At 37.5% G+C, this 22,547-nt stretch overlaps 1 protein-coding gene across 6 annotated transcripts; it reads left to right on the plus strand.

Annotated features, from left to right (window-relative positions):
- The first annotated feature begins 7,962 nt into the window (after positions 1–7,962).
- Positions 7,963–22,331, plus strand: LOC149679503 (uncharacterized). 6 transcript variants are annotated; one of them, XM_089835268.1, is made up of 8 exons: positions 7,963–8,198; positions 9,384–9,522; positions 9,614–9,679; positions 12,886–12,967; positions 13,039–13,143; positions 13,463–13,594; positions 13,680–14,541; positions 17,364–20,656. In XM_089835268.1, exons 2-8 carry the CDS (start codon positions 9,473–9,475, stop codon positions 18,302–18,304), a joined length of 2,238 nt encoding a protein of 745 aa, XP_089691394.1. In that variant the 5' UTR covers positions 7,963–8,198; positions 9,384–9,472; the 3' UTR covers positions 18,305–20,656. The 6 variants fall into 6 exon arrangements, 5 of the variants coding, with proteins under 5 accessions (XP_089691394.1, XP_089691395.1, XP_089691397.1 ...); XM_089835269.1 differs by lacking the exon at positions 7,963–8,198 and adding an exon at positions 8,798–9,167; XM_089835270.1 differs by lacking the exon at positions 7,963–8,198 and adding an exon at positions 9,204–9,310.
- The last annotated feature ends 216 nt before the right edge of the window (positions 22,332–22,547 follow it).

Genomic DNA, 22,547 nt, shown 5'->3' on the forward strand with positions numbered 1-22,547 from the left:
AGCTCTAGCATTGGAAGTAGATCCTGGCACTAGTGAACAAATTTGAGGATTTTATGCCGCTTCCATCGCGCCTACACTAGAGAGAAAAAAATTGGTCGAGTTCCAAAATAATTTCCTACCCCTTTCCCCTACGCGGATGCTTGAATCTAGTTCGACCGTCTACCAACGCGAGCGTCTCTCGTTTTGGATGGAAAATTCAGAAACCGCTACCAGAGGGCCAAACGTTGGTGTCTCATCAAGAATATTCACTTTCGCCAAGTGAAGAATTTGGTTAGCTCAGTTCTAGTCTAATCTCACTTGATTAAAGTTACCTTACGTCGTCGAATTCTGAAAAATACAGTAACTTCAGGACTACATAGGACAGGATCATATTCCTCTTTATACGTGTACTGATTTACGTCCAACATTTCCGTATGTCGATGAACACAATGAATAAATTGTTATTTTTAGATGAATATTAGTAGGTTTTTAATAATAGTTCTGGAAAATTGATTGTTTGCGTTGTAGGTTTTCAATAATTAGGGCACAAAAAAGGTTCTTAATCGCTGTGAATTTTAGTTTCAATCACGTCTTAAAGGGACTGAAAAGAATGCATCGGCGGGTGGGTAAAATTATTTGAAATACGTCAGAGTAACGTGACCAAGAAGAGGTGTGGTTCAAAGAAGCTTAGTTCGTTTTATTTCGAAAACAAGCACTTCAGGGAATTGGCGCTGCAATCTCGTGAAAAACAAGGACTAGATGTCCAGTTCCACTCTATGAGGAGCCTTTGTATCTTGGCATCACGTGATATCTGTGACGTATTTCAATTAATTTTTACCCACCCACCGATGGCACCGATGCCTTCTTTGCAGTACCTTTAATTAGGCCTAAGTTTTCGTTCAAATTCAGTTTCCTTCTACCTTTTTTGTAGGCGCACCTTCTCGCCCTCGTATTTTTTTAACCAAAATTCCTCAGGAATTTTTTATACAGTAGAGTTCATCTTTACAGAATATAATAATAATATTTATTTCGCAAAAATAATTCGCTGGCAACCACAGAGGCAAGCCTATATGTGGTGGTTACCGGGACAACACTAGACAACAATAAAGAGAACCATACAGAAAACGAAAATTAAAAAAAAAAATTAAGTAAATAAATAAAATTACAAATTTTCACGTGTATACGACACTCATACTCAATCGTAACGTGGCAATACAGAAACTTACTTTTGCACTGAACTCCGTGTACTTGCCGTTCTTCACCAGAAAATTCAATTTAAAAATTGGTTGCGTACTTAAAATACTGAAAGGTCTATTGTTTTGAGTTTCTTTCTTATGAAGTTTTTACCTCTCCGTGTGACGTAGTCCAGGAGAGGTTCTGTAACGGCCGTGTCTGTGTGTGTGTCTGTCTGTTGTTACACCCACGTGACCGCGTTCGCAGTTTGCGTATCGGAGCAAACGTGTTCGCCATTTCCGAACTGCTTTCACAGTCACGGAAATGGCTCCTCTACTTGAGTTCTCACACCACCATCTTCTGGTCTTTGTCCATCCCACACGGACACCAGTCTGTTCTTACTGGCTTCTAATCACCACCATCTTTTTGTCTTCGTCCATTCCACATGGACACCAGTCTGTACATACTGGCTTCTAATCACCACCATCTTCTGGTCTTCGTCCATTCCACTTGGACACCAGTCTGATCTTACTGGCTTCTAATCACCACCATCTTCTTGGTCTTCGTCCATTCCACATGGACACCAGTCTGTACATACTGGCTTCTAATCACCACCATCTTCTGGTCTTCGTCCATTCCACTTGGACACCAGTCTGATCTTACTGGCTTCTAATCACCACCATCTTCTTGGTCTTCGTCCATTCGACTTGGACACCAGTCTGTACATACTGGCTTCCAATCACCACCATCCTTTGTTCTTTGTCAATCCCACATTGACACCAGTCTTCACTTACACTGGCTTCTAACACCACCATCCACTGGTCTGCCGTCTATTCCACATAGACACCAATCTGTATCATTGGCTTCTACTCCATTATCATCATTTGGTTTTAGGATATACGCGGCGATCAGCTAGGGTTACGAAAAACGTCTAGCCTCCCTAAGGTGGGATCGCCACCAAAGGTTTTCGCAATTGCGCTTTTTCCTTACTATTATAATGCAAACGAATCGTATATATACCCCAAAATTTGAAGAAAGCGGGCAAGAGGGGTACCCTTCACTTTAAACGTCAATATTAGCAGCAAAGTTTAAGATGATAATAGGTATAACTTTATTTTAAACGATTTAATTATTATTAATGTTAATTATTGAAGATTAAAATAATTAAAAATAATTATATTTATTTAAATATTAAAGATAAAAATTTCGTGCGAAGAGAGAGATTATCATTGCCTCCTATATCTACCAAGGCCCGTGCATGCGATATATTTCCTTCATTGCCTCCTATATCTATCAAGGCGCGTGCATTGTGATATATTTCATTCATTGCCTCCTATATCTATCAAGGCCCGTGCATTGCGATCTATTTTTCAAAACAACAACAAACATGGGAAGCTCCTCTCAGAAACATAATAATTTCTTTTCTCTGTATATGAAATGAAAATATGGATAATATTGCGCTCCTTCTTTAATGGTATGAATCCTTGCCTGTCTATTAATATTTTACGTAGGAGTAATACGTTTTTAGCGAAGTCTAGAGAGGATAAACATAAGCGAGATTGTTTCGGAAAAAAATACTGCTTCCACTAATGGGTTTATACTCCTTGTTACTGTTGTATACAGTAATCATGATAAAAGCTTAAAAAATTACGAGAGGACAGACCTTTTTTATCCTCTTGTTTTATTCTTAATAAGAATATAAAACATTTATTTTGTATCAAAAAATATTTTTTGGTGCTAAAATTGCTTTAAAAAAATCCAAACGGTTAGGCATTGGTAAAAAAGACAAATGATATTTTTCAAATCTAATGAGATAACGCCCACCTAGTTGAAAATTGCCCTTTTTTATCCGCGGGAGCCATTCTTAGTGAGAATTTCGATGCTAGTAGGTTGTCAATTAAACTACCGGTATATTATTGTTGTTGGAAATTGGATATTAAGTCAAATTAAGTGGTTGTAAAGAGCCAGCAGGTTTTCGCCGCTTCTTTTTGTGAGTATTTGATTTTTGTATGTAAAATGGAGGAAGATAATGTTGAGAGTAAGGATGAAATGCCTAAGAGCAAAGCGCGGGAAAGGATGAAGGCAAAAAGGTCGACGTTTTCATTGGATACTTAAGTTTATATAATTTTCTCGACACGGAGAGGTAAAATTTTGGTTTTCCCAACTTGTTATGTTTACAATTGGCACGACAATCTTCATTGTAACTAAAGAATAATGAGGCATATTTATTGAAGAATTTCAAAAATCATTAACGGACCACACCCAATGAAACGGTACTGTTAAAATACATTTAGTTCTAATATTGACGCTCGCGATGGAACGAGTCGCCCGAAAGTGTCTCGTGTTTTTAACAAAATTTTGGATTGTAATTTCAGTTGTTTTCTCCCAGTACTTTTTGGCTGTTGTGTTACGAAACCTATTCATGCACCAGTCTCTTTTACGCGAGCAGTACGGGTTCCTCGTAAGCTCGATTAAAAGTGTATTTTTCCTTTACATCCTTCTGACCAAACGGAAGAAAATTTTAACAAACATGCAGATTTTGAAAAATCAATTACTAAGTGTGAATCCCGTTGCTTTTTACGCATTGAAGCATCGACTGTCTATGTTAATGATACTCGTTTTTCTTTACGTCGTAACTACGACAATATTGTGCGCTTTCGAATTACCTAAGATGAAGTATGTTTTGGATCTTGACAGTTATAATAATCTTACTATCCAACTGCTGACAACATTTTGTTTCGGTTGTGACGTTTCCAGCGTTCCTCCGAGTATTCGCAATGTACTACTTGGCACTTACGCCATAGTTTATCCAATAATTTGGCTAACTATTGGTCTATTAGTTTCAATACCCTATGTAATGTCTGTAAAAATGACCGAAAAACTTTTAAAAGAAGTTGGAAATTCTATTCGAAAAATTGATTTTAAACACCAACATCAGTGCCATTTTCAATTGGAATCGACTCGAAGTGTACTTCGAAAGGCTTCGAAAAGTGTTTATAGCATCAATGAAAGCTTTGATTTTGTAATTTTTGTTTTTATGGCGACATCAGCTGTTGCGCTTTGCTTGAACGGTACGACCGTCATATATTACCTGTTTGTATTGAAATACGATCGACTATCTACGATCTACTGTTTCGTAGCTTACGGTGAAGATATTATCCACGCGTTCGTTTTGATTATTATGGGGTCAAAGATCAAGGAAGAGTCCAAAAACTGCGTCAATGTCGCGGTTGATTCGTTAAATGACGCGATTTCTAATGGGTATGGCGCCGAGATGCAAATGTTTTTAACCCAACTGGAATCTTATCGTTTGGAAATGAGAGCTGGGGGATGTTTTGAAGTTAACAGACGTTTAATTTTGACTTTATTGGGGGTGGTGGTCACTTACGCCGTCGTTTATCTTCAATTTAATCCTTACGCTTTGAGCATCGTGGTTAATAATAAATTAACATAGAAACTAGGAACTTTTCAAATAAAGACAAAAGAAGCACGATATCACGCAACCTTCCCTGTGTTGCAAGTTGTTCATAACTTCATATCGAGCTAGTTTAGAACTTAACTCTTCATAGTAGAGTTTGAATGAAAAATCTCAGCTTTAATTTTTCTCTATTCTATTCTCCAAATCTCTTAGATGATACTAGTGGTCCAATACATTTTGAGAGCCCCCTGTTATTGCTTTCGTAGAGTGTGTCTTTATGAATTCAATTCATACATTCATTACTATTGTAAATTTATATATGATTCCAAGTTTTCATTATTTTATACGTTCCCTTGAATGAAAAAGAAATAATTTTAGATCGAAAGCAAATCAGGATTAAGATCTAGAGATGGTGCGAAATTTTCTTACCATCTTAATTATATTTAATGAATATTTGTGCAGAAGGGCGTGCTCTAATTTTTTTCTTTCGGTACGTACAAATATATATTTAGCTCATGTTTTTGAAAGTTATTAAAAAGAACACGCCTTAAAGAGCACGCCCTAAACCAAACCAATTAAGATACTTTTTTATTGTGTCACATTGAAGAGAAACTTCAAGAGTTTTTAACCAATTAAGTCATGCATTGTTATCTCTATCATGTACATCCTGTTTATAAAACGGGCACTTGTGCGATATTATTTCGCTTATAATTCTATGTTTGTTGAACAGTTCTTCGTCACCAGTGGAATTTAACATATTACCGTCTCCAAACAGAAGAAAATCTTCTATACCATCTCCAAAGTGAAAGACCAGTTATTCTCCGCAAACGTGGCTTTGTATTCCACTTTGAAACAAAAATATAAGATGCTAATTGTCTGCGTAATAGGTTACGCCATGTTAAAGATGATTTTCGCAATTTTTCAAACGACTAATATAGAAAGGCTAATAGATAACTTTACCGAAACTGAATCGAAACCTTTATCACCATTGATGTTGCGACGTTTGGAGGGGTGTCTACAATGGGACGTTATCTAGCGGCTTTAAGAATGTACTTATTCTATGCGATCACGTCGGTTACGGCTCAAACCACCTAACCAAGGACAGGTAAAGCTGTATTAAACCCGCGTTAACAAATGGCAATGTGTAGCATGCGCCCTCACATGTCTACCGACTGCAATTTATCGCCAAATGCTTTTTTTCTAGGGTTTGATGATAACCATGCGACAATGGCCGCCACAGCGCTATTGTCAGGCGTTGCTCTCAGCAAACCTAGTGCTCTATTCAGTTGCCTGTCCATGGTTAGATGGTCTGAGGTTACCGTAACAGCATTGGCGTCGTTGCGTTACGCCATTTCGATAAAATTAACCTAAGCGCTTATGATGGAAGTTCAAACATTGATTAAGAAACCCGATTATAAACTGCACGCAGCTAGGCAATTAAGTTTAACCAGAAACAAAATAAGGGACATTTCAAAGTTTGTGGGTAGCCTCTGACAATTTTAAAGTCGTCATTTTGGTTTTCTTAGCCACCACTCTCTTGAGTGTCTCCATTAATGTTACTCCAATGATCATTTACGAAGACACAACCAAAGAAACTTTTTGCGCGTATTACTTCGCAAGCTACACGCGTGACTTTTTCCATATTGTTTTTGATTGTTACTGGTTCAAAGGTCAAGCGTCAATCGAATTACTGCAGTGGCTGACCAGCTAAACGAAGCAATCGCGAATTTTAAGGAGATTCAGTTACTGTATACCCAATTAGAACCGTCCAGTTTCGACCTGAGTGTCTGAGACTATTTTGTTATAAAATGTAACTCCGTCCATTTCGAGATTTGTTGTTGCTTTCGCAGCCGTGTATTCCATAGATAAAACTATAAAGGGTCGGGTGTATGCTCAACTCAATATACGGGCCTTGAAAGCTGTACAATATTAGCAAAGATGAGAGAGAGATACTGATAGAGAATCAGTATAGGCAGTAGTGATCAAAGCGTGGTGAGACCGGGGGTAATGCCTGAGCTCAGCTTTCTCGAGCATAGTTGACGTAGAGGATGACAGAGACAATACGAGTAGGTCCCCGCTCCCATGCGCAAAGGATATGCGTCCTGAATCTAAACGTACCGAAAATAGTTTTTACTACCACCTATTTTCCCATTTTTCAGCGGATTTTATAAAGCGGGTTTCTATCTCCTCTTACGATACATTGAAATATTGGGCATAGAGAAAATAAGAATTATTTTTGGAAAATAAAATTTTATCTTTTTATATCAGAAAAACATTTTTGTTTTGAAATTTCCTATTAAAATTTATTTTAGTTTTTGAAAATCAGAAAAAAGGCTATTACTAAAACCTACCCACTGACGAAATAAACGTTAGCAGAACCCATAACCATATTTCAAGAAATATGAATCTGATATTAAGTGTGCAGAAATATGTTTATTTCTTTGGCTCATGAATTCTGATGACAGGTCCGTTGTTTTTGATTATATAAAATAATGTAAAGCGACACGCATGGTAAACCTAAATATTTCAGGCAAATCGGTTTTTGAAATTTTGTATGAACCCTGTTATATTTAAATGGAAAAGGTTTCTCTAATAACAACCACACCCAAATGTATTTATCGACTTTAATACTTCACTAAGCGTAATTTAAAATGTATCGTACTATTATTGTTGTTTGCATATCCCAAATATTACCACGCCTAAGAGAAAAACCAATTGAATCGTGCAATCTATAGAAGCTTCGTATATTTGTTTTACGGTTTATTGTTGTCAACACAAGAAAAAGAAAATGTAAGCAAAGGCAGGAACATTATGATAAAAAACACCAATTCACTTCTGGTGAAGGCGATTTCAAATTTACCTATTAAATTGTGTTTCAGTTTCTCTGTATTTGTAAGAGACTATTTTTTATCGCAATTAAATTTTTGAAACGAGTCGGAAATCTTTTTTCCTTGAAAACCGTTTAATATGCAATATTTAGCTATTATAGTGACTAGAGAGCTGCATGGAAACGGTATATTTCCATTTACGGTGGTAACCATGGAAAACCGTGGGAATGGATGGTTTTTCTAGTAATATCACATGGACAAAACCTCTATGGAATGGAAGTGGTTAAATTGATATACATTTTAGTTTGTAAATGGTTGGTAAATGGATAGAACCTATTTTCTATGGAAGATCTAAAATTCTTAAAAAGACTTAAAAAGGGGCCACAGAGTAATGGCAGCTCTCTGAATTTGACTATATTAGACTATATATGACATAAAACATAGGTGCCACTACTACTTATCTCAGTTTGTTGTAGCCTAGTTGCTAGCTAAGCTAACAGTGCCAGCTTCTACCTCATCCCCCTATTACTTTAGCACACGAGATTCACGGCTATTATAGCTGTCAATCAGTCCATTGTAAGTTTTCGCCTCAAATTCTCGGAATAAATATTTTGGGAAGTGACTTATGCTACTTGGCGACGGGCGAGCAAAAGGCCCTCAGTCCAGTCAAATTTTTCTGCATTTCTTCATTTCTTCAGCCCCCTTATTTTTACTAAAATTCCCGATGAAGAACCGGTACTGCAGTGGTAATTTCGGGCCAAGCCAAGACGCCCAAGAGTTATATTCTTTCGAACACTATGGTATGGAAATGGTTTTCTGCTTTTGTTCAATTCTTAAATAGTTTTAAATGAAAAAACGTTTCTTAATTGGGAATGGGAATGGTTGGTATTTGGAAACGACGGATTGGTAACGGATGGGGAGGTTGATGAAATCTATGGGTGGAATTGGTAAACAAAAATATGAACAAAAATGGTATGGAAATGGAAACGTTTTAAACTGAAATGCAGCTCTCTAATATTGACTACAGGGCGTCAATTTCGTTCTTTCAATTTTAACTCTTATTAAACACGACCTCATTCTGTTTTGATTGAAAAGTATATATACATAAAATCCCTGAGGCGGATGTCAGACTGTTTTTACTACCAAGGGGTTTAATTATACTTTCTGGTGAGATATAACGATGAACTTCAGGAGGGAGTTATACTGTGTATCCCTGAGGATTCCTTTATTTTAGTGTGTAGGTTTTCGCAACAAGATATAAACGTGGTAGAAAAATCAGCCAAATGTTACCAAGCACGCTTTTACCATGGAAGAAGGGTGTAATGGAATGGTGAGGTGAATAGGCAGACGGCTACGCGAAATGTAGGGTCACGTGGGAAAGGAGTTTTCCTCCGCGGTCTAACCCGGTTTCTCCTTTCCATCAAAACTTGCAGAGGTTAACGGTAATAGTTAGTATAGGGCGCTGTCGGTTAGCTGTGGCATAGGGGCAAGCCACCACCCCTCTATGCATTGTAAAGGCGTTAGATAAGTGGCAATAAGTCGCAAGATGACTTGGTCCAATTAGCTAGCTAGCTGAACTTTAAAAACTCTCCTCTCCTCTCGGCACTAGCTGTAACTCGATTACTGCTCTGCGCAATATTGGCATGATTGGAGTTTTCGCATTTTTAAATTGAAACTCACTATTTTACCCCGAAGAGTCGAAGCCAGAAGTCGTTATAATCTTTTAGCAGACGACGCATAGGAGGATTTCTACTATTTTAGAATTTGGGGTAATTCAGTAAAAGTTGGTCAATAGGAAATTTATGTTCAGATAGTGTTTCCCGGAAAAGTGTTCCAATTTCCAAACTTCATATCAGCCCAGGGCCGGAAATAAGCACAGGACACTGGACATTGTCCAATAAAATTTCTAAATGTCCCATATTTTTTTAAAAAACTAAGGGGGTCACTGGACAGTTTGACCAATAAATTTTCCGATGTTTTTATAGCTTGACTATGAAGATGCAACACTATTTTTGCACACTCCAGTGGACAATGTCCCATAAATTTTCCAGTCAAAGGAGGGGTCACTGGACACATGTCCTATAAGAATTTTTTCTTATTTCCGGCCCTGTATCAGCCTGACTGGTAAGTAAGAATGTGTATTAGTGACACTTAAGTCTTTGTTTATGGCCATATTTTTATTATTTTTATAATGTTACGTATATTACCTTAACAGGGAAACTGTACAAAGAGTGATGGAATTTGTTAAAGAATGTCGAGTTATGGTCGAACGTTTAAGCTGGTAAGTGAAATATAATGCAACTTGGATGTCAACAAGGCATGTAACGGATCCAAACCGCAACCTATAGAACCTATAGAACAAATTCCCTAAAGTGGATATGTTTTAATTCCCTGAATACTGCTACCCTTCCAAATTATTGCTGATTAGCTTGTTTATTGCCGCAATTTCAACAATATTGGGCAAATTGAAAGAGGCGCACATTTAGCCACTCCGTGTAACTTTGTAAGATGTTCTCGCTATAGGGAGCTAACAGTTCTGACCCTGAAACGTCACACCCTTCTATCTCTCACTGGAGTTTCATCCCCCCTAACGGTTGGAAACAGTATTCTACGCGCAAAAATGCCAACCAGAGGGCGGCTGCGTGACGTCAGACTATCTCTTCCCCCTAGCCAGTTGTTAGCTCCCTATAGGGGGTTTAGACAGTTCTGCATGTGAGATCTACCCATAGATATAGGATCTACCCTCGTTGCTGAATATTGCAGTATTAGCTAATAATACTGCGGAATGGTGAATTATCGAAAATTATTTAAACAGAAAAACCATACGAAATCGTGATTACTCAATATCTGAATTATGTCTCATGAGTATATTCAATATGTATCTATCCATAGTATTTTCTCCATCATCGGTATTTTTTTTTTGTCCTGTGTCCCGCGCGACTTTTCCATCTAGAAAAAATACTACTATTTTTACTACTACCAGATACTACCTCAGGCGCGTAGGAACGTTTCGAATTTAGGGGGGTACAGTCTAAATATGGATTTGGGCGCCCCCTCCCCAAAGACAAGAAAAATGTCGAAAAATACATTGAACAAGGTTGAAACATTGTACTTTAATTACAGTAAAATGGTGAATTATTATGATTTTCCAAAAACCGGTGTCCGATAGGTGTTGGTTGTGGAAATATTTCTGCACATGAAATTTTAATCACTCTTATGAATCCTCTCTGGATATGTTTAGACAATTGCTAAGTGATTTAGTTGTTTTCAAGTCATTGTTTCCCGTAAGTCAGGACACCAACCCTTGAGACAATTTTTAATATGAAAAATATGATTCCCATTGTAAGACCAGGATTTCATAATAACCCCCCTGATATGACTCAAAAATGATAACACCTTAAGTGTGGATAATTCTATTTTAGTGCGAATGTAAGTTTCATGAAAGTGCGTTACATCGCACCTTGATCTAATAGGGAGCTAACAACTGGCTAGGGGGAAGAGATAGTCTGACGTCACGCAGCCGCCCTCTGGTTGGCATTTTTGCGCGTAGAATACTGTTTCCAACCGTTAGGGGGGATGAAACTCCAGTGAGAGATAGAAGGGTGTGACGTTTCAGGGTCAGAACTGTTAGCTCCCTATTAAATACTGAAGGGCTCACACAGAAGGCAAATAGGCTAATAATTAAAAAAAAAACCATAAGAAAAAAAGACTTAGAAGTGACTGAAAATTACAAAATCAAGCTATTTAAAAGGGTCGGGTAGGAAGAGAGGTTTTTCAGTGAAAACCGATTTTTATAATTAAAGATATTTTAAAGGTCTGTGAACTTAATCTGTGAGCTTTGACATTTCAGATCTCAGGCGAAATTAAATTGAAGTGCAGCTCAGAATGCAAAGTAATTGCTATCATTTCAAATAAAATCTACAAAAATTCTTTAAATTTAATTATGGGAAAATGGAAGGGAAAAATCTCCTGAGCGAGCGAAGCGAGCTCCGCGATTTTTTATCTGACCAAATGAGATGTCGCTAATTCTGCGTTTCAAGCGTCATACAGCTGGGATTATAAATAATTACTCCAAAATCCCAAAAATATAAGAATATTAGTGAAATTATGGGATAAAATAGGATACTTTCTAAAATATTCTCACTTCAGTATAATTTTGGCACCCTTTGAATATAAATTTTGCGCCATTTCTGACCTATTTAGGCGCCCTAGTAGAATTTTAGGGGGGTACAATAACTACTAAAAATAATAATTACTAAAAAAGTATCGAAGACTGCCTCGTAAGTCGTAACTAGGAATGAAGCGCTTTGCTGTATTCATACAAGACACGTAAAAATATTTACGTATAGAGCTATTTCAATTCGCGGGGAAAGGAGAGCTTTTGAGGCGTGGTTTCGCCAGTCCCCGTCTAGGAGCCGTATTGTGCGGTAAATTTAGCATAGAGTTCTTCAGCGGCCCGCACGGAGGGAGGGTGAAAACCGGCTCCGTTTATTGGCAGGCCCAACTGTGACGTTTGCCCCCTTCAACTGACATAGCTCTATTAGCTTGGGGTGGGGAGGGCGTGTTGGTTTCGTATGTGCTAATGTAGTACAGTACTCATGTTTTGAAACTCACTAAGGTAATATTCGAGATGGCCCGACGGTTGGGGTACATTGTCTTACCAACCACATCTAACTGAAAAGGTCCCTTGTTCTATACAGCCTAAATAAACAAACCACAAAGTAAATATTTTCCCCCCAACCCAACAAACCGGTCTATAAAGAAAATATTTCCCTAAGTAGGCGTTCCAAGAAATCGGCTTCGCAGTCGTCATTCAAATTTATCCTAAACTTGAGGGTTACCGCAATCTAACCGGGTGAATTCTGACGATACCAATGTTATTTATTTCCCAATACTTCCAAGGGCTGGAAGACGATCTTTTCTTAACAAAAGTCCAAAACAACTTGTTTCCGTCAGAAGTCGGAAAATTACTGTTAACTCATAACATAGAGCCAAGAAGGAACTAAAGTACTTTTTTTTTTTTTTTGCAATTCTTTCACATTACGAGCTTCAACGTGGTAGCGGATATTGTCTTAAACGGTTTCTAACTACACTTGCTCATGGCGTACCCCGGCCACAAACATACATACACACAAATCATCAGCACAAGGCTAGGTCTGGAAATATAACCACACCTAGCAAAAATGGGGTTGAGATAGAGCTCTCTCAATTGTGACGTCAGTACCTAGGTATAACGTCACACGATTGACTTTGGCAGTGCCAGTGGGCGGCCATGTTTGTTAATTCTTAGATTTTATGGGCAAATAGCGTGGGTGACGTCACACTAAGGTTTCTGAAATAGCTCTTGAACAAAATTGCAGCGATAATTATCACAATCTTTTGAACTAGTTAAGCTTTGCCATGTGTTTCTTAGCCATGATAGCGAAAGCTACCATGTATTTGTTCGTTTTTGATTTACCTTCATTTTGAAAAATTATTTTATTTTAGGGATAATTTACAATCTCACAAACTCTCTTTACAAAATTCCGAAATGAGTTTAGTAAATCTTCAAAGGTTGGCAATTAAAAAGGTATTTGCGAAATTATTGCAATATTCCTTTTGTTTTAGACAATCTGAAAAATACGAAAACCTCGTTTTTAGGAAATGGACTACGAGGAAGAATGTAACTATGATCACTTAAGCAAAGATGATCTAATCAATGAAGTTAAAACTAGAGATGATCGAGTTACGAAACTGGAAGCCGAGGTATTTTTCAAAGCATAGGGGAGCTTTTTTGTTGTGTGGAATTAATCACAAAAATATGAGACCCTTTTGGGATCATAGCCAATTTTATATGCACAGGATAAGTTGTCGAATCTGTTGTATCTTAATTAAAGGTTCTCATCTAAGGGGATTGGTAACATGTCCGTCGTTAATAACGAGGACCTTTGTTACTGATCCCCTTCTTGTGTGTCATTGGTTTCCCCTTTTTCTTGCTTGTCCCTCCTTGCCCCTTTTAAAATACTTTCAGCCATAGAAAGTCCGTAGATAGTTAACAATTGTAATGGAATCTCATTTTGTTTAGTGTAATGTCTTAATTTCAAACTTGGAAAAAGAGAAAGTGAAAACAACATTAACAATAAATAAGAAAATAGACGAAATTGAAAGACTCAATAGGGTCATTAAAGACTTGGAAAGGAGAATCAAAGATCTGATGGTATGCAAGATCCTTCACTTTCATACTCGATTGGAAAGGGAATTACTTTAAGAATGAGAGTTATTGTTAATTGTTTAAAAAATAGGAGAAAAGTGGAATACATCAATTAGATAATAATGAATACGTGAAAACTGAACGCGTTGAAAATGATTTGGAAATTAATGTCCAGGAGTTACCCCTTCCTATTGTTATACACAGTGTCCAAGGCATTCTGGACAAAGAAGATTTTATTCAAGAATCGCTTGTTTTTGAACCTCAATATGTGGCGGAGTTTTACAATGCAAACACAGAAATTGAAATTGCCTCAATAAATTCTGAAAATATGGGGTCTATAAAGCAAAATACGAATCCGTGTGTCCCTAAACCGAATTACGATTACAGTTTGCCTCAAAGTGCGCCTTCACGTAAAATTAAGGTCGAAAACCAATTCGAAATGTCTCCTGACACGAAGACGGAAAGCGATTCGCCACGAGAACCTCTTAAGAACAATATTAACAGTAACGACTCTCTTCTTAAATCACAAAGTGTCTCGACAGAGGGGGACACTGAAGATAATACAACTCAATCGAAGGAATTGCGTGCTCCTGAATTGAATGTTGAAGTCGAAAAACATTTGGATGAAAATGTGGAAGGCGATTCATTAGAAACAGCCCTAGAAAGCGATCTTGATGATAACAAATCCAAAAACGCCTTGACAGGTGCAAAGGAAACTGATAGACAAAATGAAAGTATGGAACTGTTTGTCGATCCGAGCTCGTTGAGTGTGCCAGTGTGTGTTCCTGAACTAGAACGCAACCCAATTGAACTACCAGAATTGCCCTCCGTCTCTATGGAAGTTCCAATTGCAGTTCAACATAATAGTTCGGTGTCCAACTCGGAGACATTAGAAGGTGTCACTCCAAAGATTCCAGACGGTAAAACCTCATCGTCTCGTTCGGAAATTACAGGTAAAACATTTAATGCTTTAATAGTCTTGAGTACCTAGTATGAGTAGTCATATTTCCCACTTCACGGTATAAAGCCTAATAGCGTATTCCATTTAACTGCTCGGAGGTCGTTTAACAGTTGTAATGTATTTTTATCATATTCCGAAAATCGCGAATGACGGAGACACGAACTCCCTGCAGGAAAATCAGTGTTTAATTTTTTGACCTTATTACGCTTTAGATTTAGATGAAAACTAATCTTGGGCGAAAAGCCTCTAATTTATTCTCATTTTCACTCGTTGTTGTTGTACATACTTAAAGGGGCTGGCCGGAGTTGTTGGGGTGAAGGGAGGTCAAACTGTTGGTTAGCATATTACTTACCCGCCCACCGCGACGGTGGAGCCATTCATTATGGCCAAAGAGCTGGGTGTTTTCCCCCTGAACTAAGGGCGGTCTCCCCCCAACAGCGCCGGCGAGTCCCTTTAATAAGTGTGTAGTTATACTGTCTTAAAACCATTGAATGAAAATTAATTTGAGAGAAAAGAAAAGTTAAAAGTACAACCTTTCGAGCCAAGGTTGATCTTCATCCCCTTTTTGTTGATATGCTCGTTTACTCATCGACTAACGCCTTTAATCAACACACCTTTTTACCTCTCCGAGTGACGTATGTCACGGAGAGGTTCTGTAACGATCGTGTGTGTCTGTCTGTGTGTGTGTCTGTCTGTGTGTCTGTGTGTGTGTCTGTCTGTGTGTCTGTGTGTGTGTCTGTTGTTACACCCACGTGACCGCGTTCGCAGTTTCCAAATCGGAGCAAACGTGTTCGCCATTTCCGAACTGCTTTCACAGTCACGGAAATGGCTCCTCTACTTGAGTTCTCACACCACCATCTTCTGGTCTTTGTCCATCCCCCACGGACACCAGTTTGTACTTACTGGCTTCTAATCACCACCATCTTTTGGTCTTCGTCCATCCCACATGGACACCAGTTTGTACATACTGGCTTCTAATCACCACCATTTTCTGGTCTTCGTCCATTCCACTTGGACACCAGTCTGTACATACTGGCTTCTAATCACCACCATCTTCTGGTCATTGTCCATCCCACATGGACACCAGTCTGTACACCTGGCTTCTACACCACCATCTTCTGGTCTTTGTTTTTGTCCATCCCACATGGACACCAGTCTGCACACCTGGCTTCTACTCCATCGTCATCGTTTGGTTTAAGACATTCGCGGCGATCAGCTAGGGTTACGAGAAACGTCTAGCCTCCCTAGGGTGGGTTGTCCACGATAGGTTTTCGCAATTGCGGTTGTTCTTGCTATTAACTGTAGTTCGACACCCTTATATACTACCTATTTGAATAAGGCGAAGCAACCGGCGTATGCTTCATTTCAAACGCCAATATTAGTCAAGTCTCTCAAGAATGTTTAATTGTTCTTTTTTAAAACGATGTAACGTTCAATAAGGCGAATAACTAACGAAGAAAATATTAAATATTAATTATATTTATTTTAATATTTAAGATAATCTTGTTTCTCAATTCAAAATTAATACGGAAAGAGTTAAAAAGCAGTCTATGCTTTTGTCTGTGTGTGTCCGTCCGTTGTTACAGTAGTGCGCTGCGTTAGAAGTTCGTTTTGTTTTGATGTGTAAAGGAATCCTACAGAACCATAATATTCCCTTTATCCTTAATATAAAGTGAATATGTGGAAATATTTTTCGTAATTATGATGCATTTAGTACTTTTGTAGCTTTAAAGCTCTATTTCATTTTGATATTCCAAAGATTTTTTTTAATATCATTATTTAAAATTGATGTTTATATAATACTTAAGCTATACTACATGTGTTTATAGCATAATCCTTTCTAAAGCGAATACAAGCACAACGCTACTATGTTGGTCAAATGAACTTTTATTTGTCAATAGGCCTAGTGAACCAAAAAGTTAACGCTTGGGTTTGGATTTCGTTTCTGTAATGCAGAGACATTAACGGTTCAGATTGAGCCGAAAGTTAAGTACACTTTAGGCTTAGATATTATAATCATGGTGGAAATCTGGGCCGCGTTCAGCAGAGCCCAGCGATGTTAGCAGTATCCTACATAAGGGGTTTTTGAATTTTGACGTCACGGTGCTTAGCGCTTAGCTAGTGCGGTCTTCAAAGAAAATAGTCGGCCTTTGGATAACGTGGAGTAATTAATACAAATAGCTCTATGGGAAAATTAGAGATACGTTTAGGACATTTCATGTTTTTTAATTAGAGAGACTAGAGATTAAATAAAGATTTATGATTTGAAAGTGAACTTTAAAATTACCGATATAAACCTATGGTAAAAGAAACCCCTTTCAGTTCTATAACCTTGAAAAACAGATAAGGAAAGTTCAGTTTTTCGTTAGAAAGGAAACAAGATCTTCTCGTAAAGGTATGTTCTAATGGAAATCGTGTCTTACAGATTTTATTCTGAATTAAACGTTATATAAGGCAAAGCTAGTGGTATGCATCAGAGAATAAAATTTAACATAGAACTTATATATTCTTTGTAAGTAATGATTTGAAACCTAGGATTAGTGGATGATTATATATTTTGACAATGTAGAGAAAACTTTTCAATGACTTAAGCCTCGTTAGACAAAACAAAGCGAAAAAATGTTGGTCTAGTATTTCGATATTGAGTGGTCTTTTCCCCGACTCGGAGAGGTAATATTTTGGTTTTCCCAACTTGTTTATTCTGTAACACTTCGTTTTCGTACGCACTACCTTTTTTATGAAGTCCGCCTGAATGTTATTGTTTTTTTGATACTAAATTATAAATGATGTTTGTGGTTTTTATATTTTCTATAGAGAAATTGAAGAAGAATCGTAAAACCGGGTTCAAATATTCAACTGAATATAAACGGGGCTTACAACGGCGCATTAGAAAGGGTAAAGAAGGAAAACGCTTCAAATGCGAACAATGTGACTATACATGCAAGCATAAGTGCGATTTCATCAAACATCAACGGATTCATAGCGGTGAAAAACCGTTCAAATGTCATCAGTGTGACTTTGCAAGTACACAGAAGAGTTCTTTGAACATTCATCGACGCATTCACAGTGGTGAAAAACCCTTCAAATGTGATCAGTGTGACTTTGCAAGTACGCGGAAGTGCGCTTTGACAGTACATCTAGGCATTCACAGTGGAGAAAAACCTTTCAAATGTGATTGGTGTGAATATAGATTCAGTCGGAAGAATGATTTGAAGTCACATCTACTACGCCTTCACAGTGCTGAAAAACCCTTCAAATGTGATCAGTGTGACTATACCAGCACAATGAAGAGTGATTTGATCACACATCAACGCATTCACAGTGATGAAAAATCCTTCAAATGTAAAGAGTGCGAATATTACAGCACGGACAGGGGTTCTTTGACCAAACATCTACGCGTTCATAGCGGTGAAAAACCCTTCAATTGTGATCGGTGTGACTTTGCAAGTACGTGGAAGGCTCATTTGATCACACATCAACGCATTCACACTGGTGAAAAACCCTTCAAGTGTGATAATTGTGACTATGCTTGTATTCGTAAGGATAATTTGATCACACACAAACGCATTCACAATGGTGAAAAACCCTTCAAGTGTGATCGGTGTGACTATGGATGCACTCAGATGAATAATTTGATCAGACATAAACTCATTCATAGTGGTGAAAAACCCTTAAAATGTGATCGGTGTGACTATGAATGTGCCCAGAAGACTCATTTGATAGAACATAAACGTAGAAAACACATGTGTGAATAGATGGATTTACATTGTTGAACCAGTTGGACAAAAACCATATTTCCTCGTCTTCTGTAATGATTCATGAATAAGCCAAAACTGTGTATGTAACAATCTATTAAATTGCTCCATTCTAAATTGTATTGCACCTGCACAATTCTGCATATAGGCCTATAATAACTTATTGTGAAGAGTGGTCCTTTCTCCCGCTAAAGTTGTTTGCTTCGTTCCGGTTATATCATGAATCCACTGCCTTCTCAAATATTTGAGAAGGCAGTGATGAATCTATATAACTATGAATATACAGCGCTATCATATGCCCCTTCTATCATGCCGATTTTCTTTGGGTGTTACCCTCCTAGCTTTGACGCGTTTTGCGTAGCTCTAATAGCCAATCACAAGACAAGAGGAAGTGAAGTTTCGAATTTACACATCCCCGAACTCTGCCTTCCTTCTCCCGCTCCTAACACTAGCAGGCATGTGACTGCTGATTCCTTTCGCTAAGCTCCGCCGAAACCTTATCGAGAGGTTAGACAGCGTAATTACGCAGCTGTATAATCATCTGGGAGCACGGCAGTGCTCCCAGCCAAGTCGAGCACTGATCGAGCACTGACATACTTTTCTCGAAGCAACTCGTGGCACTTTTAAGCCCACTGTAACTTCGTGATGGGTACAGGTAAAAGTCTGAAATTATGCTTGCCGCGAGGACTGTCAATCCTAGCTACAGTTTCCAAATTTCAAGTTCCTACCCTATATACTTTTCGAAATATCGCAGGTGAAATTTACCTTATATTGTCACTCACTCACTCACCGATCATCAAAATTCTAAGGTACTTCTAGGGGAGATAGAAACTTAAAATTCATGATTTAGTTTTCATTTATTTTATAAAGCAAAGAAAAATTAAAACATCCCGAAATGTTTATAAAATTGTTCTTTAGTTCTTTATTTTAAAACTATATGACGCAGCCGTCTTTTCAACAGAAATAGTGTGTGTTCTAGATGAAAGGACGTAATGGTCCAAAGTTAACCGAAAGTTAAATATTTATTAAAGCTAATAGGAGTAGTAGTTTAAGAGAAATGTGTTGTAACTGATGCTACATTCTTATATTAGGATATCGCGTACAATCGTTATTGCATATTCTCTGCGGGTCGAAAGGGGTAATTAAGCGTAAATATGGACAAATGTTAGCGATTATATTGGCAAACGAAGTGCCACGAGAGGGTCTTGTTTTAATATAACTACCGAAGTATAACGAGAGGGTCTACAAAAAGAAGTGAGATCCTATGAAAAACATTAACATGTACAAAAATGGGCCAAGCCTCGCTCGTGCCCTCTCCGCCGTAAAACGTTCTGAGATCCCATGTAGAGCCAAGTCTGCCTTTTGTTCTCATTCAATCGCCAATTGAACAATTATGTTATAAATTAAGTCCTTTTCCTAATTAATAACCAATATTCTTTGACTCTATCATTATTATACATCTTTGTTCGTATCAAAAATATCGTGACTTGGCAAGCGCAGGTAATTACCTTATAAACGTGTACATAAGGTTATGCATAACTCGCCTTATAAACTTGTACATATCCCCTCGACCATAAACGATTTAGTGAATATCCCTTTGATTATTTTAAAATCGGCAACGATTTAGTGAATATTTCCTCGACTTCCTTATAATATTACTTACTTGCGATTGCCAATTCACGATATTTTTGATACGAACAAAGATGTATAATAATGATAGAGTCAAAGAATATTGGTTATTAATTAGGAAAATGACTTAATTTATAACATAATTGTTCAATTGGCGATTGAATGAGAACAAAAGGCAGACTTGGCTCTACATGGGATCTCAGAACGTTTTACGGCGGAGAGGGCACGAGCGAGGCTTGGCCCATTTTTGTACATGTTAATGTTTTTCATAGGATAGTTATATAGATTCATGGTTAGGCCTATATTAATACAAGATCAAACTTAGTATGGATGAAATCTTTAATATCATATTGAAACTCGGACCAGAAAAAAGTCTTCAACTGTGATTAGTGTTTCTTTGTAAGCACACGGGAAATTAATTTGGTCAAACAACAAGCCATTTACAAATGTGGAATAAACTCTTGTTCGTGATCAATGTGCCTTAGGAAGAACGCTCTTGACTATGACTTGGAAAAAGTATGGGCAATTTGAATGGGTTTGAAGACTACACAGCCAGAAAAAATTCATTTATATCCTATATGGAACATATTTAAATGTGTTGGACAAAACGTTCACACTTTGTGTTATTTTTAAGATTCTACATAACGTATATTTGAACTGTAGCACTTACGACGGCTCATCCTCTTGAATAATGAAAATAATAAAATTCCCTCTTTCCCGTCATCGCTGGCACTCCTTATTTCGACCAATAATACTTTGACATCAGAGAGGGGGTGCCAGAACGAAATAAATTGGTAACTTGTCATTACGCAGCGTCACCTAGCATTTGATTCACTGAAATTCCGTTGAATATGGGGAGAGCAAAGAAAAGTTTAAAATACGACCGTTCGATTTTCGAGCCAAGATTTTTCTACACAGTTAGAGCTGAAATAGATTTACATATGAGGACTTTTAGTACTATATTTCCTATAAAACACCGTTTTTCTACTATAAAATCCTATTTTTCATATTTTCCTATAAAGAATAAAAATTTTGGTGCTTTAGAATATTTAAAATTTCTTGATGATCATTTATTGCGGAAAGCAAACCTTGTAAAAAAATTTCTCTTTGCCTGCCTACTCGTGCCAAACTGCCAATATTAGTGTGCGAGTTTTCCCTATTATGCTTCAGGAAAGAGTATTTTTTTTACTCAAGAGTCCCTAAGTGGGAATTGGGTACCGTCATCAGGTTACCCCACATTTCACCCAATTTAATATCCTCAATTCCCATTTACACAAACCTCAGTCAACTCAATTCCCAGTTCTCCTCTTACCATTAACATTATATAACATACCCAAAAAAAGACTCAGAGTAGAATTTGATGGTTTTATTTGTTTCTTGTTCCATAAGGGAGACACTTACTTGAAGTGTATAACCGCCTCCTAACATTGCCTCCTAAGATTGCAAGAAAGCATTTTTTGTCTATTGTAGTCAGTAGACTAAATAAGATAAGCCAACAAGTTAAAAAATATTGAAAAACTATTTTTTGTCTAGTCATACTTTTTAATTCCTTTAAATGCTTTTTTTATCAATTGAGAGCAGGATTGCAAGAAAATATTTTTTAAGATCTATAGGCCTAGTTGTCAGTAGACTAGACAAATTTGGCAAGGTACAAAAAATATTTTTTCAATATTTTTTAACTTGTTGTCTTATCTTATTTAGTCTACTGACTACAATAGACAAAAAAATGCTTTCTTGCAATCTTGCTCCCAATCATTGGCATAACAGTTGCGCGACAGCTTAGAAACCACAATCATTATTCCTAAGCCGGGAGTGTGGCGCACTCCTGTAAGCCAAGCTTCTGGGCGGCAAAGGTTGAGGGAATAAGACACATGTCGGCGCTCCTACCCTATAGGTGCCGACTGCCCCGTGTCCGCCGGAGGTGACTTGACCCCCACACCCCTTCCGTCACCTCCCAAGTAAACCTCATTTCCTTCCCTGATTATTCAAATACTGAAACCTGAATAATCGCATCCTTGTCGCGGACCCTTATGGGACCAATTTACATTGAAACCTCTAATTAAAAAAAAAAAATCATTATTCCTTACACTTGCTTTTACACTAAAGTTATGGAAGTGATTGAAGGGTTGAGGAAAAACTCTCAAATTTACATTCACAATAATTTTCAATATCGCAAAAACAATCAAAAATACGGTAAAGTGTATCTCGTGTGCACAAATAGTCCGCAGTGTGGGGCAAGGGCCATACAAGGTGATGGTAACTTCCAAGTTACAAAAGGTCATAATCATTTAGAAGACGACGGCGCGATTCAAATCAAGAGATTCAAATCTGATCTTAAAAACGAAGCGACGCAATCTCCAACCGCCGTGAGGTCACTTTTTGACAGCGTTAGTGAGAGGTTAGTAATAGTTTTATTTATTGAACACTTTACGCTTTAAGATGTTTGTGATCAACTTTGAATATAAATAAAGAATAATTATATATATATAAAACGTGGTTTGCTGTGAAAATCAAAACACATCATGCTGTTTCAAACCGCTAATGGTACACTACAAAATAGGGTTGCTGTAAAAATAACAGCTCTTAGAACAGTTATAAATCCCGGAGCTTATTT

Source organism: Phalangium opilio, unplaced genomic scaffold (genome assembly GCF_054372755.1).
Source record: "Phalangium opilio isolate 3A_F unplaced genomic scaffold, DU_Popi_V2 ptg000041l_1, whole genome shotgun sequence".
NCBI lineage: Eukaryota > Metazoa > Arthropoda > Arachnida > Opiliones > Phalangiidae > Phalangium > Phalangium opilio.